Source organism: Arachis stenosperma, chromosome 8, assembly GCF_014773155.1.
Source record: "Arachis stenosperma cultivar V10309 chromosome 8, arast.V10309.gnm1.PFL2, whole genome shotgun sequence".
Taxonomy (NCBI): Eukaryota; Viridiplantae; Streptophyta; class Magnoliopsida; order Fabales; family Fabaceae; genus Arachis; species Arachis stenosperma.
Window position 1 is genome coordinate 8,403,134 of NC_080384.1, and position 15,591 is coordinate 8,418,724.

Sequence of the window (15,591 nt, forward strand, 5' to 3'; positions counted from 1 at the left end):
TCCATGAGTGGGTATCATGGACTTTTCCGAGATTGTAAGTCGGCACAGATGTCATTGTCCATCCTATTTCACGAAGAGGTTGGGATTAGTCACGTTCCCTTTTCCTCTTTTTTTTTTCTTCACGTAACTTCTTTTGCCAGTTGAATTTTCTGAGTTGAAAATTCTTTTATTCAATTGGCTTTCGAGTTCATTTTTTTTTTTCAAGTAACTTCTTTTGCCAATTGAATTTTCTGAATTGAAAATTCTTTTATTCAATTGGCTTTCAAGTTCGTCTTTTTTTTTCACGTAACTTCTTTTGCCAATTGAATTTTCTGAATTGAAAATTCTTTTATTCAATTGGCTTTCAAGTTCGTCTTTTTTTTTTTTTCACGTAACTTCTTTTGCCAATTGAATTTTCTGAATTGAAAATTCTTTTATTCAATTGGCTTTCGAGTTCGTCTTTGGTTTGCCTTCTACAATGGCCTTGGGACGGTGTTTTCTTCTCTTTTAATCCAATTTAACTGTAGAAGTAGAATCGTCATCCCTATTTGATATCCTCTGCCCATTGGGAGAAGTTTTTACGGGATTTCTGGTATCCATAGAAGCTGTACTCCAGCTTCTTTTTAACATGCTTTCATCTTATTCATGTCGAGAGGTTGTCCGACCATCTTGTTGATCATCCGCCATTATCAAGGATTGAGCTCCGGCTCCCCGGCAACGGCGCCAATGTTCCGGGGCTTACCTAGAATCGGACGGTGGTTGGACTTGTTTGAGGCCCAAGCGCTGGAGGAGTGTGGTCTCCGACTTGGTTTACGTCTGGGAGCCGCCTCCGAGTTGTGTGTTCCAAGAGATGGGGGGTGGTACCTGCAAAGACACTCCGATGCCTAAGTCAGCATGGGGTAAAGCAGGTTTAGAATGTATTGGAACTTAGAGATACCTGAGGGGTGTCAGGGTATTTATAGTGGTGATCCAATAACCACCGTTGGAGTAGTGCCACCTTTTTAGGTGGATAACCGTCCCTTTATCTAGGGATTGTTGGGATATGGCTTCTAGAAGTGGTTAGAGAGATTTTAGGGGCAGTTACTTATTTGAATAAGCGTTATCTGCCAGCTATCTCTTGAACCCGACTTCTTTGGAAAGAAGTCTGTGTTGAGTCCGACCTCTTTTGAGGAGGTCGGTGAATAACAAAGGCCAATCTTTGGATTGGGCCTTTTGGTGTATTTGGACCTGGGCCTTAGTGTTGGGCCAGTGTATGAACAGTAATTTTTTGTGTTTTTTAAAAATATGGGAGTACATAAATCGGACCCTCTGATTTGTGTTTAAAAAGTTGAAAACAATTTAGAGTACACAAATCAGAGGGTCCGATTTGTGTTAAAAAATTGAAAAAACTCAGAGTACACAACTCGGACCATACGAGTTTTGCAGCTGATGGAATTTGAAATCTGAAAAGTGGAATTCGGACCCTCCGTTTTCTTTGATTTGCGTAATTTTTTTTTTTACATCTTGAGAGACACAACTCGCAGGGTCCGAGTTCTGCTTCTTCTGATCCCACAACAAAGTAAAGCACCCCTCTTCCCCATACACGAGTCCAACCCTTCCTTTACTTCCATATTCAAATTAAATTTCCTATTATAGTGTTTTTAGTCAATTTTAGTTTCCATTTTTTTGTGTGCGGTTAATACTTTAAACTTTTGGATAAGGGTGATGAATGAAATTGGTCAGATTTGACATTAACTGTTTTGGCCCAAATATCAAACCCTGCCCAAAAGAAGAGACAAAAAATATTTTCCCTTGGCGTAAGCGTAGTGTTTGGTCTTTGGTGTCATTGATTGAGTTGTATGGATCACTTGATTCACTTCATGAACAAAAGTTTTGATTCTTTATAACTAGAACGAGGGTCCAGGGATCTTTTCTTTTCCCTGGTTTACCAAGCGCAGCTACTAGGTTACTGGGTATGAGTGTATGACGCATGGATTCAAGACGACAGTGATGTGATGGGTGGTTAGGTGAAAGGATTGAAACCTGAGAGGATTGGTTGAGCAAACTTCAATAAAAGATTGTTGTAGAAATTTTTATTTGGCTAGAAAACGCTCCTTATTTGTATAAGAAAGAAATCATCGTCGTCACAGCTCACAATCATGGATATTCGTTTTACTAGGTAAATTAGTATGAAAAAATATAATAAACTGAAATGTGACAACAAATAAATAAATAAATAAATTATAAATAATAAAAGAGGAAAAAGAAGGAAAAGAGAAGGTGGGTGGCGGCGAGAGCAAAGAGGAAGAAGACATAGTTTGTAATATATTCACCATAATGAAGAGTATTTTTCTATCAATTTCTTTCATATTTGAACAGGCTCCCACATGCTTACTTAACCCCACTTAACAATTATGCTTTGGCAAAAGCCAAAGTTTACGCAGATATATTAAACTCAACTTTAGTGTCAAAGGGGACTTAGACTTGGCATGCTTTGTTTGATAATGGACAAAGGTGAAAGAATATAATTTAAATTTCGATCCAAGAACTTTATTATATTATTATACACCACTTTAATCTTAAGAATCAACTGCAATATGCATCCCCTAGGAACAGGCCCTTTTAGTTTAACCTGCTTATATTCAATGAACATAGTTTTGGCATAATTTAATTTAAAGGTTTTGCTAAGAATATATAGATTAAAAATACTATAAAAAAATATTTTATAAAAATTGTTGAAAAAATAAATATTTTTATGTTTTAAATATATTAAATATATCAAAAATATTTAAAAATATTATTATTATATTTTTTAAACATAAAGTAGCTAAATCCTTAATTTAACTTTGAGTATATACCTATTTTGGTCTTTAGTCTCCAACTAAAATTAATTATTCGATTGGTCCCTAACAATTAACTCCGTCAGTCACTTAGGTCTTTTACTCCGTCAACTCTAACGGAAGACAAAATAGTCCCTAACAACTCTAACATGGGACAAAATAGTCCCTGATCTCTTCTGTTCGAAAACAACACTGTTCTCTCCCAATTTCCATCATATCTCGCATAACACTAACAGTCTAATACCGTAACTTCAAGCTACACAATGTACACTCTACAACTTCAATATTCACAAGAAAAAAAAATCTCAACTTGTTCTCAACCAATTCATACTTAGGAAACTAATGACTATGTCTCCCAACTACTTGTCGTCTTCGATGAATCCCATGAATCTAGACAGCAAGTCTGATTTGTCAAGACCCGTCGTTGTCGTTGCCATCTTCGTCCACCTCTGCCCTATCATCTTCATGACCACATTGTCTACCACTCCGATCGCTTCCTTCAGCTTCTTTTCCGACCAATGTTCAGTAATCGCTTCAGTTTCTATATGAGCGGCAACGGCGATATTGCTCGTTGTACTGATAGTTTGGATGCGAGGTCGAAACTATCTGCCAACTTGGACTCTGGAAAAAAAGGAATGAAATACTCAGTATCTATTTCAAATGAGAATTTGCATATGATGTCAAAGAATAATCTTCTCATGTGTCCTAATGTCCAACAATCTATATTACTTGTCGAAGAGTGGAGAAAGGCGTACTCTTGGGTAGTTGTGTAACTTGGTCTTGAAGATATCGTGGACGTTGTCAGGGTTGGAGGTGATGTTATCGAGGACGTGAAAATTGATGCTTCTGGTAGGTGAAGTGCAGAGGACGTGGATGTACCGGTCACTCAGAATTAGAAAGTGTGTGGTCTATGACATGAGGTAGGTGCGACACGTGTGACAATTACACTATCGCTTAATCTTGGAGCTAAAGAAGAGGAAGGAAAAGATGGAAAAGAAGACTGTGAAGGTGAAGAAGGAGAGTATGAATATTAGGGTTATGTGAGATATGATAAAAATTGAAAAAGAAGAACGTCGTTTTCGAATAAAAGGGTCAGGGATCATTTTGTTCTTTGTTAGAATTATCAAGAATTATTTTGTCCGCTGTTAGAGTTGTCAGATATCATTTTGTCTTCCGTTAGAATTGATGGAGCCAAAAACCTAAATAACTGACAGAATTAATTGTTAAGAACCAATCAAATAATTAATTTTAGTTAGAAATTAAAATATCTTGTCCGAAATTTTTTGAGGACTAAAACGAGTATATACTCTTTAACTTTTTGTCATTTTCAAGCTTAGAAATTAACTAAATCAAAAACCAATAAAAAAATGATTTAACTATTTTGTGACCTAATTGGTTTCTCCTTTATTGCTTTCATACCACCTCATGCTGATTGTTTCCCGATGAAGACCCCAAGGCATTTGGCCGAAGCTTTAAAATCACACAAATCACAATCACTCTGAACCGGGTTTTATATTTCCTGCGTCAATTACTCCTTATGGGACCACTATGCTGCAGCATCCAACGGACGAGGACGTCTCCCATATGACTTTGACTTTTTTAACCAACGCAACCCCAAATTTACATCCTGATGCAGTGCAAACCCCGCCAATCAATGAAGCAATTGATAAAGCTGTAAAGAGCTCAAATTAATTATTACTACCATTGTTTGTTTGTTTTGTTAATATATGGGCTCAAATTAATAATTGTAGAGTACTTTTAATTAATTAATTAATTGCTAATAATAATAATAATAATAAATGGAGCATTAGTGTGGGTGGTACATTATCATGGATATCATGTGGGCTGTAACGTAATTCTTCATTTACAAGCTATGCGATGCCCGAATCTACATTTACTATCGGCCATGACTTTATTCATCACCTTTGAATTTTAAACCATTTTCGGCATCATGTTGTAATTTCTAAAGTGACCACATCTTTATGCTAAGTATTTCCTTAAGCAAATACATTTTCTTTTTTCAAGATTATTTTGGCCTTTGAGCAAATATTATCTTAAAATGATAACAATAAGCTAAAAATAGGAAGTTGTTCATAAACACAAAGGCCAAAAAGAGAAAAACTCTGACCAGAAAAAACAACAAAATATGAAAGAGAGAAACTGGACCACCTCAGCTTGCAAGGTGACCAGCCATGTTGGTCACAAAACGACTTTGTCTTGTTCTTGTATCGTATTCGTACGTATGTAGCCCTAGAAAATAAAAAAGATGTAAATTCAAATAATGTATAAAAAATGATGTATAATGTATAGCATGGATAATACTCTGTGAACCAAAGATAAGAGTATGGTAAAAAGTAAAAACTAAGAGAGCTTAAAGAGTCAAAGCTTTGAGATGAATAAACAATTCAAATACGAGAGGGAGGGTAGGACCGTAGGAGCCAAGAGAACCGTAGATTCCGGCAGTAAATACGAAGTAGGAACAAAATCACAGCTAGATAGAAGTGATTACTAACTAATCGATAACGGCACACAGCAAAAAATTCAGATGTGATAGGGGAAAAGATTAAAAAAGAAAACGAAAAAGAAAAAGAGTACCGATGGATCTAGTATGCGTGATGAGATAGGCTCCACTGGCTGTGTATCTGTCTCCGTATTTTTCTGTATTCTAATTTTAGCTCCACTCTTTCTCGAACCTTACATTTCTTTTCTGCAGCAACCCAATTTTGATTTTGTTTTTTTCCCAGTCCCCACCCTTTCCTCCTCAGAATTTTCCGATACCAAAAAATCCATTCTCTTCTTCCAATTTTTCTGCTGATTACTCCTAATATCCTAATCTGGTATGTTCTTCTTCTGCTTCTGCTTACTCCTTAATCTCCTTTCCTCCTCCTAATTTATCCCTTAATTCTTTTATTTATTCATTTCATTCTTATGTGTTATGATCATATAACTATACGATAGCTTTTGTGGTTTGCAAGTTTTGATTCGCCTTTGTTTTTCAATACTTCTAGATAATCATTTTCCAGAATTTTATTACCCTTCACCTATATCTTTTAGGCTTAAATTTGTTCACGGAAAAGGGGAAAAAATTATCCGGTTCTAAAATAGGGATGTGGATTATTCTTTTCTCGCTGTAGTTATTACTTGAATTACTAGCTTCTCTTGTAAGATACACTCTGCCTCCACCCGGATTTAATGTATTATATCATATATGACTGTGACTACTTTTTTGAGGTGATCGATCATCAACAACTATAGGTAACTAGTAAGTGCAGTTAATTGCGTAGATTTTGAAATAAATGAACCTTTAAAAGGAGATCTGTGTATCAAATTATTGATGACTATGTACTACTCTGTTCTGTACACACTACTTTTTTCATTGAAATTCTTTTCTTATTTACTTGTTTTTAAGAGTTAGACATAATTGGCCCCCTCAACTGCTCCTTTCAATGGAGGGTGTTGAAGACAAGCTGCCCTCTGACTCCTCTTCAAAAATTGATGAAAAGACGCTACCGGTGGAACATGTCGAAGACAAGCAACCTTCATACTTGTCTACGACAACTGCTGAAGAGGTGCCACTGGCAGAGTCCTCTGGACATGATACTAATGAATCTTCCACTGAGTCTCCAGCCAACCCCATTAGTAATGGAAAAATGGAATCTGATGCTCATTTTCCAGACACTGAGGCCTCTGAATTAGCAACAATGCCACATGCTTCTAATGCTCAAACTGTAATACAAGATGAAGACCATTCAACTGGTAATTCAGCTTCAACCCAAAATATAGCTGTTGATTTATCAGCAAGGAGCAGCCAGGGAAACTCGCTTGAAGATTCTGAATCAGGGGCTGTAGAAGATAGCTCTGGCAACCATGAATTGGCAGAAGATGCAACAGTTGATTTAACAGAAAGAAGCCGCCAGGGAACCTTGGTTGAAGATTCTGAACCAAGGGCTGTAGAAGATACCTCTGGCAACCATGAATTGCCAGAAGATGAAACAGTTGATGTAACAGAAAGAAGCCATCCGGGAACCTTGGTTGAAGACACCTCTGGCAAGCATGAATTGCGGGTAGATGTAACTGCTGATGGTGACCCTGATAAAGAGAATATAGCCTTGGCTTCCTTTTCTGAAAGAAAAGATTTGCAGCATGATCACAGTGAGCTAGATTCACCTGAAATCAATGATGCCCATGTTACCACAGCATCAATTGGCTCAACCACTCATGATAAGAATGTTGATGCAAAAAGAGGCCTTATTGACACCACAACTCCTTTTGAATCTGTCAAGGAAGCTGTTTCCAAGTTTGGAGGAATTGTGGATTGGAAGGCTCACAGAGAACGGACTGTGGAGGTATACCTGTACTGCTTCATTTTTTTTCCCTATAGTTCGGAATGACTATTACTTCCAATTTACATCCTTCACATGTGTGCATTAGAATTCCAATTTCTATTGCTAGTATTTATTTTCAAGTATAGAACTCATTTGGCAGTTCTGTTTGCTCCTTAACACATGACAAAAATGCCTGTGAGGCTTGAATATTGATGTGATCTTGTTGATGGCTGTTTTTAATAACACTGAAATTCATTCTCTATTGTCTGAAGTCACAACATTACAGGGAAATAGTGCCCTGTATGGGGCATATGAAATCTGCTTCCAATATAAAGCAACTGCATTGCTTGGATTTTATATGCAAGTATTTAGGGTTTCCTTGTTTGTTAATATAGACACAAAAGGGAAAATAATAGGGAATGAATTATAGGTACTCTTTTGGCACAATTTATTCCTTTCTTGATGCAAGAGACGTTGATGATAATTCTTCATTGATTAGTTACTGCCATGTGGAACACAGTATCTAAGCTTATGCTCAAATATGTTATTCTGCCATAACTCTACCTTTTTTTCATGATGTGCAGCGACGTACTCTAGTAGAACAAGAACTTGAGAAGGCACAAGTGCAGATTCCAGAGTACAAAAAACAAGCAGAGGCTGCAGAAAAGGCAAAAGTCAAAGTTCTTCAGGAGCTCGACAGTACTAAGAGACTAATAGAAGAGCTAAAACTTAACCTAGAGCGAGCACAAACAGAAGAGCATCAAGCAAGACAGGACTCGGAACTTGCAAAGCTCAGAGTGGAAGAGATGGAGCAGGGTATCGCAGATGAATCAAGTGTTGCAGCCAAGGCACAACTTGAGGTTGCTAAAGCCAGGTTAAAAGCAGCTATTACAGATTTAGCATCTGTAAAAGAGGAGCTCGAAGGTTTGCGTAAGGAATATGCTTCTTTAGTGACAGACAAAGATCAAGCTATTAAGAAAGCTGAGGAGGCAGTTGCTGCATCGAAAGAAGTAGAGAAGACAGTGGAAGATTTAACTATTGAGTTAATTTCTCTAAAGGAGTCATTAGAGATTGCACATGCTGCACACTTGGAAGCAGAGGAACAAAGAATAGGCTCCGTCATGGTAAGAGACCAGGATTCTCTCGATTGGGAGAAGGAACTCGAACATACGGAAGAAGAGCTTCAGAGACTCAATGAGCAGATTTTGTCTGCAAAGGATCTCAAATCTAAACTAGAAACAGCCTCTGCTTTATTACTTGATTTGAAAGCTGAATTAACTGCTTATATGGAGTCGAAAATAAAGCAGGAAGGTGATGAGGGAGCAGAGAAGAAGACACACATTGATATGCAAGCAGCAGCTGAATTAGCAAGAAAGGAACTTGATGAAATAAAGCTTAACACAGAGAAGGCAACTGCTGAGGTTAGTTGCTTGAAGGTAGCTGCTACATCATTAAAATCAGAACTTGAACAAGAGAAATCTACTCTAGCTTCCATAAGGCAGAGAGAGGGAATGGCATCCATTGCAGTTGCATCTCTTGAAGCTGAATTGGATAGGACTAGATCAGAAATAGCGTTAGTTCAAATGAGGGAGAAAGAAGCCAAGGAGATGATGACTGAATTACCCAAGAAACTACAACAAACTGCTGAAGAGGCTAATCAGGCCAACTTGCTTGCTCAAGCAGCTCGTGATAAACTGCAAAAAGTAAAGGCAGAAGTAGAGCAAGCTAAGGCTGGCGTAAGTACTATGGAAAGTAGATTACTTGCAGCTCAAAAAGAGATAGAGGCAGCTAAGGCTTCTGAAAAGCTGGCAATAGCAGCAATTAAAGCATTGCAAGAGAGTGAATTAACTAGAAGCAAAAATGAAGTGGATCCATCCACTGGGGTGACACTTTCTTTGGAGGAGTATTATGAGCTCAGCAGACGAGCGCATGAGGCAGAAGAGAGAGCCAATGCGAGGGTAGCAGCTGCTAATGCTGAAATTGAGAAGGCTAAGGAGTCTGAATTGAAGTCCTTCGAGATGTTGGATGATGTGAATAGAGAGATAGCTGCTAGAAGGGAAGCTTTGAAGTTGGCAATGGAAAGAGCTGAGAAGGCAAGGGAAGCAAAATTAGGTGTAGAACAGCAATTACGAAAATGGAGGGCTGAACATGTGCAACGAAGAAAGGCCAGTGAATCTGGTCAAGGAGGTGTAAACCAGACTAAAAGTCCTAGGGGTAGTTTTGAAGGAAGGAAGGAAGCCCACACTGCAGATAATTTGTCTAGTCCAAAGTCTTTGGTGCATGTAGAGCATGATGAAGGTGGAACTTCCCCAGAATCAAAACATGATAAAAAGAAGAAGAAGTCATTGTTTCCCCGGGTTTTGATGTTCTTTGCTAAGAGGAAAGTGCACAAGTCAGGGAATTGAATTGAATTTCTAGGCTGCAGTTATCTTACCGCTTATCCCTTTGGAGATCTCACTGTGACATGAAATGCTGAACTATTCAACAATATACAGAACATGTACATGTTTTCTATTGCTGTATGTATGGTTTGATAGGATTATACTGTCTCGCTGAACCCAAGGCGTGTCCTCTCGCCTGCTCAGCGCTGTTTGAGGACAAGAATTTCTTCCATGGGAAATCAGAAAATAAAATGGTATTGTGTTGTGTATAAGTGTTATAGGCTTCTGATATATTGAACCAAGGTTTCTGTAAAGATTTGTTTGAGATTGATAAATGAAAGGAGATTTTCTCGGTTTGACGTTTGAAGCACTATGAATGGCATGGTGCGTTTATAGTGGAGGCCATTGAAGAACGTGATACTCCCATGAAATGTACCATATCATGATATTAAATTATCCTTCCAAGTAACTTATTTCTTTATGGGGCATTCGTTAAATCTTGAGCCATTAACTATTCACGCCCACTTGTTTTAAAAGATATAAGCATACTTCCTTCTAAATAACAAAATTTCATTATACAACATTCAATTTTAGGTTTTTTTAACTTTTACTCCTTTCAAATACTCATATTGGTCTCTAAATTATACTCGGACTTCAATTTAGTTTTTCAAAGTTTCAATTTACTCAATTTGGTTTCCCACTTTATTTTTGTCACAGAACCTTTTTTAAAATAGATTGATAACTTATTTGACGTGACAATTGAAACTTTTTTAGCTCAATTTTCTCCTTATGAATTATTTCACTTGAAGATTTTAAAGAATTTTTTAGGAACAAATTGGGATAAAAATTTTCATTTATCACACCAGATAGCCATTAAGCGGACCAGTATAACAACTATTAGTCCATCTCATTACCGGTTCTATGATGAAAACAGGGATAAGAACTAATTTGAGTCACAAAATGTGAATTTGGGAGATCAAATTGAATAAATTAAAATTTTGGAAACCAGATTGAGGCACAAATATAACTTCAAAGACCAATCCGAGTATTAACTCTTCAATGAATTATTCACTACATAATACGATCTATGTTTTCAGAATTGTGTCCTTGTGGTTAGCATCACATGGAAGTTGCAAATGAGTTCTTATATTGGGTCATTGAGCATCAAATTATGGTTTGTTTCCCCATGCTTAACATACAATAATGTTTGTAGATCCATGTTACATAATAATGAAGACATATGAGAGAACTAAGAATTGGCAAGGGTCTGAATAATAGTCTTATGCCATGGATTGGAGAGATGCTCCACAAGGTTATCAATTGGTCCAACATGTGTCACCGAAGCTTGCACAAAAATCCCAAGCATTGCCACCATTGCGAGTCGCCCTGTTACCAGAATTAACTAACTGATATATCAAATGATAAATATTAAAGAACACGAAAAAGAAAAAGAAAAAGAAAAGTATACCATTCTTGATCTCTTTAAGCTTCCAGTCATGAGCATTTTTTATGTCTTTGGCTAGGCCAAGGGGATTTAATATAGGTCCCCCAGGATAGCCTGGCTCCAAGCCTTCAAATGAATCTTCTATTCCAAAGAAGGAGGCTTTACCTTGAGATCCAGGGCTAACAAAATCCATGTACCTTTTTGTTTCAACAAACCTGTGATGAAATCAAAGCATATGGTGAAATTATGAAAACACAAAACCTTAACTTACTTCATTCAAATTCAAATCATGGTACCCCATCAAGATTAGTTGAACAACTAAAAGGGTCTGTGTGTTGGCAATGTCATATTTCGCTGCACCCGCTTCAAACCAAACTGGTATCTTACTAAGTCCTGTGACACGGAGTAACTGCATAGTCCAAAAATGCCTCAACTTCTGAAATCTTGGTATGAACATGTAATTAACTACAATGTATGTTTGACTCACATCTGTGACAAGAATTCCCAGGACTCCAAGCATGGCAAAGCGACAGTGGACTAGTTCTGCTTGCACATACCATCTCAAGCTTTCAGGATCCTCTCCAAGTCCAAGAGGGTCAAACCCGAAATCTCCAGCCAAACTGTACTAATACGGCAATGTTAAAATTTTGAAAGAACAGAAACCATCAAGCACTAGAATAACATGAGCCAAGGGTTAAAAGGGCTCACGTTCCGTCAAGATAGGACGGGGGATCGAGCCCTGGGAGCCATGTTGCTCGCTGTTGCTCTGCCGCACAAATTTGCCTACTGCGTCCATTAGCGACTCTGGCTCCTGCTGCAGGGTGGAGCCACAAGTATGTTATTCCTGGTGAAGGTTTATGTATAAAGATGGTCTTACTTTTGAAGGAAGAGCAAGGCTGAAAATTGAAGTTTCTTCCTATTGCCACAGCCATTGTTTTCTTCCGATTATGTGTTCCTACTGGAGGACTACAAATCTGGTGCTAAAACATGTCACTTTTACAGCCACCACATATTGCATATGATTTGGTTTTAGTTATTTTTTATTTTATTTTTAAGAGGAAAAAGATAACAAAAGGGAATGTGGGCCCACTTATCCCTGGAGATAATAGTTGGATAAGAAACGTCTGCTTCTAAGGCATTAACATAGTAACAGCTTCCTCCAACCAATACAGAAATATGATCTCCACAATGTTAATTCAGCATTCATATAGTTTCATCGGACCAATTTGCTATTCATATATATATATATATATATATATATATATATATATATATATATATATATATAGAAAGATGAAGAACAACTAAAGTGCAGGCCGAGAAGCCCCTCAAATCACTGAAAAAGATAGAATTCTGCTAGCAGCCAATATTACCTTAAAAGTAATACTGAGTAGTGGTACAATTTGACAACAATGCGTGATTTCCACTTCAACATCTTAAACATTCTAAGTACAATTGAAAAGTATTAAAAGTATTAGAGTTAACATTCTAAGCATGACTAATAGAGCATATAAAGTTGACTTAGACTAGTGGCTGCATCTATATCTAGAGTATCATCGCTTGCTGGATATGCTGAAAGAGCTAACTTTCATTGGGGTAGCAATCACCAATGGAGCCTCAGGAGAATCAGTAACTGCAAACTTGTCATGCATAAATCGGCTATCAACAATGGAATCATCCCTGAGGACTATCTTGTAGCAGTAACAACTCTTTAGACCCTGTTGATTCTCGTAGCACACATGAGAACCATCCTTGACTTGTTGGAAATTCCATATCACACTGAATTTCCCCACTGTGGCTACTATATGGCGCTCCTGCTTCCCATTTTCAGTCACCTAAGCAAAGACTTAAAGTCAAATTATATATTTCCACAAAAAAATGGGACACAAGGGAAACATAGGTCACAATTCAACAAGTGTGTGAAGAGAATGGTCATGATCAACTTCAGGGTCAAGCAATGCTAAACCAACCCCATAAGTTTCTGCAAACATGAAATTCACTTGAAAACCAATAGACAATTAATAAACACTGTCAAGAATTTTCAAATCTTAACACTGGACACAATCTTAAAGAGTTAAATTAAAAGTTAACATAGAAGAGTCTATCAAACGAGGTGCCAATTTAGAAGCTTCCTTTCAATGTATAATAAGGCCAGTGCATCGGTTCAAAAAATGAAATAAAAGCATATAAATATGAGCACAGTTTATAAGGTAATATCCAATTCAACTGTTATTAAATATTAACTCAACCATATTCCAAGCTATCAGTTCTTACTACCGTTACCATCTGATATTTTTTCTGCAAGACAGTTAGTCAACAAAGATTGAAGAAAAGAATATCAAATATCAAATAATCAAATAATAATAGCATTTCAAAGTTCTATAGAATCTGCTGAATCCAACAACAAAGACATCATTATCCGTAATGTGCCAAAACAACAGTGAGAACAGAGGAACAGCCAGAAGCAAGAAGGAAAGAAATTTGTATATACCCACGAAAACTGAGCATTGCGGAACTTGTTATTGGTTCCAGCTGAATGAGAATCCAGAGGATTCAGCTTCAACAACCTAGGAGCAGCAATCTTATTCCCCATGCGACCAGAAAAACCAGTTTTTGTCTTTCCATCCTTATCAGTAAACACAGCACAAATGACAATCAAATATGTATCCGTTGTGCCCACAATCCACTTGCCATCGTAGGTAACATCAACATGAGTAATAGGCGAACCGAGGCCAGGAAAAGCCGTCTTGGCCTGCCTCATAGAGTTGATCGAATAGAGGCGAATCTTCCCATCCAGAGACCCAACAACAATGGAACCATCACCAGTGGTAGCAAAGCACTGGAAATTAGTCCCTCTTGAAAACTGGTGGCCCTGCGCCCAATTCAACACTGGGGTGCTAGCATCAGCAATGTTCTGAACAATCCCATTGCGATCGCGCATGTCCCACCTACAAAGCCTGTTATCATCCAAACCTAGAAAAGTTGAACCTGTAGGATCCAATTGAGCACCTTTACTATCATTAGTGATGTCCCTCATTGTGATATCAGTGCCATCTTTACCAAACTTCCACTCAGTCACAACCTTCCCAGTCTCGATATCAAGCTGATGAAGCCCGGTGGAGTGAAGCTTTCCACCGCCCACTGGACTCATGAGAAGCATGTTTGTCTCCGCCTTCATCAGGAGCGTCTTCTTCGGAGTGCAATACTCCAAAGAAGAAGCACAAACCCTATCCCTTTGGTATCCTTGTCCGAAATGCACAAAAGCACCCTTCCCATGGATTCCATGAGCGAAATTCTTTACCACCTGGATTCCGGTATCGCCAACCAAGAAGCTATTGTCCAATGCCCCCAACGCCAAGCTCTGAATCCCGCCATTCGCGGCTTCTTCGAACTCTTCCCTCAAATCCTGAGTAGCCCTAACCGGAGTGGCGGAGGCGGGGCTCTTGGCGAACGCGTCCTCTGCGTCTTCCCACATGGAATCGTCGGCGGCATCGGGATTCGCCCAACCGATGAAATCCTTGCCGTACACTTTGAGCTTGTTCTGCTCTGTAGCCTCAACGCCGTGCGTGTTTTCAAACATGCAATCCTGGAAGCGCGTGATGAATGTATTGTAGTCTTGCTCCGTGAAGAACTTCATGGCCCAAACGGCGCGTGAAACGAAGTCCACGCGCCGCTGGCTGGCGAAGGCTTTCAACTGCATCTCCAAACCCACCTTGGATCGGATCTTCGAACCAACCTTCAAGAACCACCATGACTCTCCGCCTTCCTGCTCATCGTCATCCTCGTCGTCTTCTTCCTCTTCGTCTTGTTCTTCTCCGTGTCGCCGGGCCCTAACGAAAGAGTAAGATGTGAGTTTGTCGGCAGTTACCCATTTGGCTTGTGGGGTGTTACCGCCGACGTGGAGGTAGAGCTTGACGGCGTTGGGGGTGGCTGATGAGTACTTGAGCTTGAGGGCTTTGAGCTTTGCCTCAACCTCATCGAGCGATGATGGACTTTTGATTCTGCGCTCTGAACTCGAGTCTCCAGCTCCTCCTTCAGTGGCATCTTCGTAGTTTACTTCTTCTTCTTCCTCGTCGGAAGAATCTAGAAGCTCATCGCGGCTGTGATTGGCACCCATTGCTGGTTGTTTGGTCGATTCGGAGAAGAGATGAGTAGGCGCCAAATTCGAAATTCGAAAACGGAGCGGTTTGTGTTTCCGATATAATGTGCTGGCTGGCTAGTGGGTAGTGGCTACTGGCTAGGGTTCTTGACTTCTTGTCCCTTCTTCTTTGAAAATGCATAGGCCCACCTAATGGCCATGTGATTAATGAACTTAAATAAGTTTTTTTTGAAAAAAAATTTAAAATAAAAGAACTTTTATTAATAATAATTTATAAATAAATTATTTTGTATTTGAATTTTTAATTATAAAAGTATTTATTTTAAAGTTGTAGTGTTTGGATAAATAATTCAAAAAATAAATTTTTTTACAAAAAAGAATGAATATTAAAATAACGATTATAATAAATACTTTTTAATATTGAATGTTGATTTTACATAACCTAATCACTAATATTGTATATGATATGGTAGGTGAAAATAAAAAATAAATATAAAATGTGTGTCAATATATATTTTGTTGCTATTTTTTATTTTATTTTTTT

General features: G+C 38.2%; 3 protein-coding genes across 4 annotated transcripts; 1 reads left to right on the forward strand and 2 right to left on the reverse strand.

Moving 5' to 3' along the window:
• Window positions 1-5,345: 5,345 nt before the first annotated feature.
• Window positions 5,346-9,863, forward strand: LOC130944124 (protein WEAK CHLOROPLAST MOVEMENT UNDER BLUE LIGHT 1-like). 2 transcript variants are annotated; one of them, XM_057872291.1, is made up of 3 exons: window positions 5,346-5,635; window positions 6,214-7,144; window positions 7,708-9,863. In XM_057872291.1, the coding sequence occupies exons 2-3, from the start codon at window positions 6,245-6,247 to the stop codon at window positions 9,526-9,528; spliced, it is 2,721 nt and encodes a 906-aa protein (XP_057728274.1). In that variant the 5' UTR covers window positions 5,346-5,635; window positions 6,214-6,244; the 3' UTR covers window positions 9,529-9,863. The 2 variants fall into 2 exon arrangements, with proteins under 2 accessions (XP_057728274.1, XP_057728273.1); XM_057872290.1 differs by having other exon boundaries at window positions 5,347-5,635; window positions 6,208-7,144.
• Window positions 9,864-10,634: 771 nt separating this feature from the next.
• LOC130946461 (photosystem I chlorophyll a/b-binding protein 5, chloroplastic) lies at window positions 10,635-11,966 on the reverse strand. The gene is made up of 5 exons (XM_057875218.1): window positions 11,657-11,966; window positions 11,436-11,568; window positions 11,245-11,357; window positions 10,973-11,163; window positions 10,635-10,890 (listed from the first exon to the last, which is right to left on the reverse strand). The coding sequence occupies exons 1-5, from the start codon at window positions 11,878-11,880 to the stop codon at window positions 10,754-10,756; spliced, it is 798 nt and encodes a 265-aa protein (XP_057731201.1). The 5' UTR covers window positions 11,881-11,966; the 3' UTR covers window positions 10,635-10,753.
• Window positions 11,967-12,270: 304 nt separating this feature from the next.
• LOC130943915 (protein CYPRO4) lies at window positions 12,271-15,220 on the reverse strand. Its single transcript, XM_057872002.1, has 2 exons — window positions 13,440-15,220; window positions 12,271-12,783 (listed from the first exon to the last, which is right to left on the reverse strand). The coding sequence occupies exons 1-2, from the start codon at window positions 15,063-15,065 to the stop codon at window positions 12,502-12,504; spliced, it is 1,908 nt and encodes a 635-aa protein (XP_057727985.1). The 5' UTR covers window positions 15,066-15,220; the 3' UTR covers window positions 12,271-12,501.
• Window positions 15,221-15,591: the final 371 nt, after the last annotated feature.

Excerpts from the sequence above, each read along its gene's own strand:
- LOC130944124 (XM_057872291.1), top strand. The coding sequence starts at position 6,245 with ATGGAGGGTGTTGAAGACAAGCTGCCCTCTGACTCCTCTTCAAAAATT. Across the intron at positions 7,145-7,707 it reads ACAGAGAACGGACTGTGGAG|CGACGTACTCTAGTAGAACA; the intron begins GTATACCTGTAC and ends CATGATGTGCAG.
- LOC130946461 (XM_057875218.1), bottom strand. The coding sequence starts at position 11,880 with ATGGCTGTGGCAATAGGAAGAAACTTCAATTTTCAGCCTTGCTCTTCC. Across the intron at positions 11,358-11,435 it reads TGGGAATTCTTGTCACAGAT|TTACTCCGTGTCACAGGACT; the intron begins GTGAGTCAAACA and ends TGGACTATGCAG. Across the intron at positions 10,891-10,972 it reads GCTTAAAGAGATCAAGAATG|GGCGACTCGCAATGGTGGCA; the intron begins GTATACTTTTCT and ends TTCTGGTAACAG.
- LOC130943915 (XM_057872002.1), bottom strand. The coding sequence starts at position 15,065 with ATGGGTGCCAATCACAGCCGCGATGAGCTTCTAGATTCTTCCGACGAG. Across the intron at positions 12,784-13,439 it reads GCAATGCTCAGTTTTCGTGG|GTGACTGAAAATGGGAAGCA; the intron begins GTATATACAAAT and ends GTCTTTGCTTAG.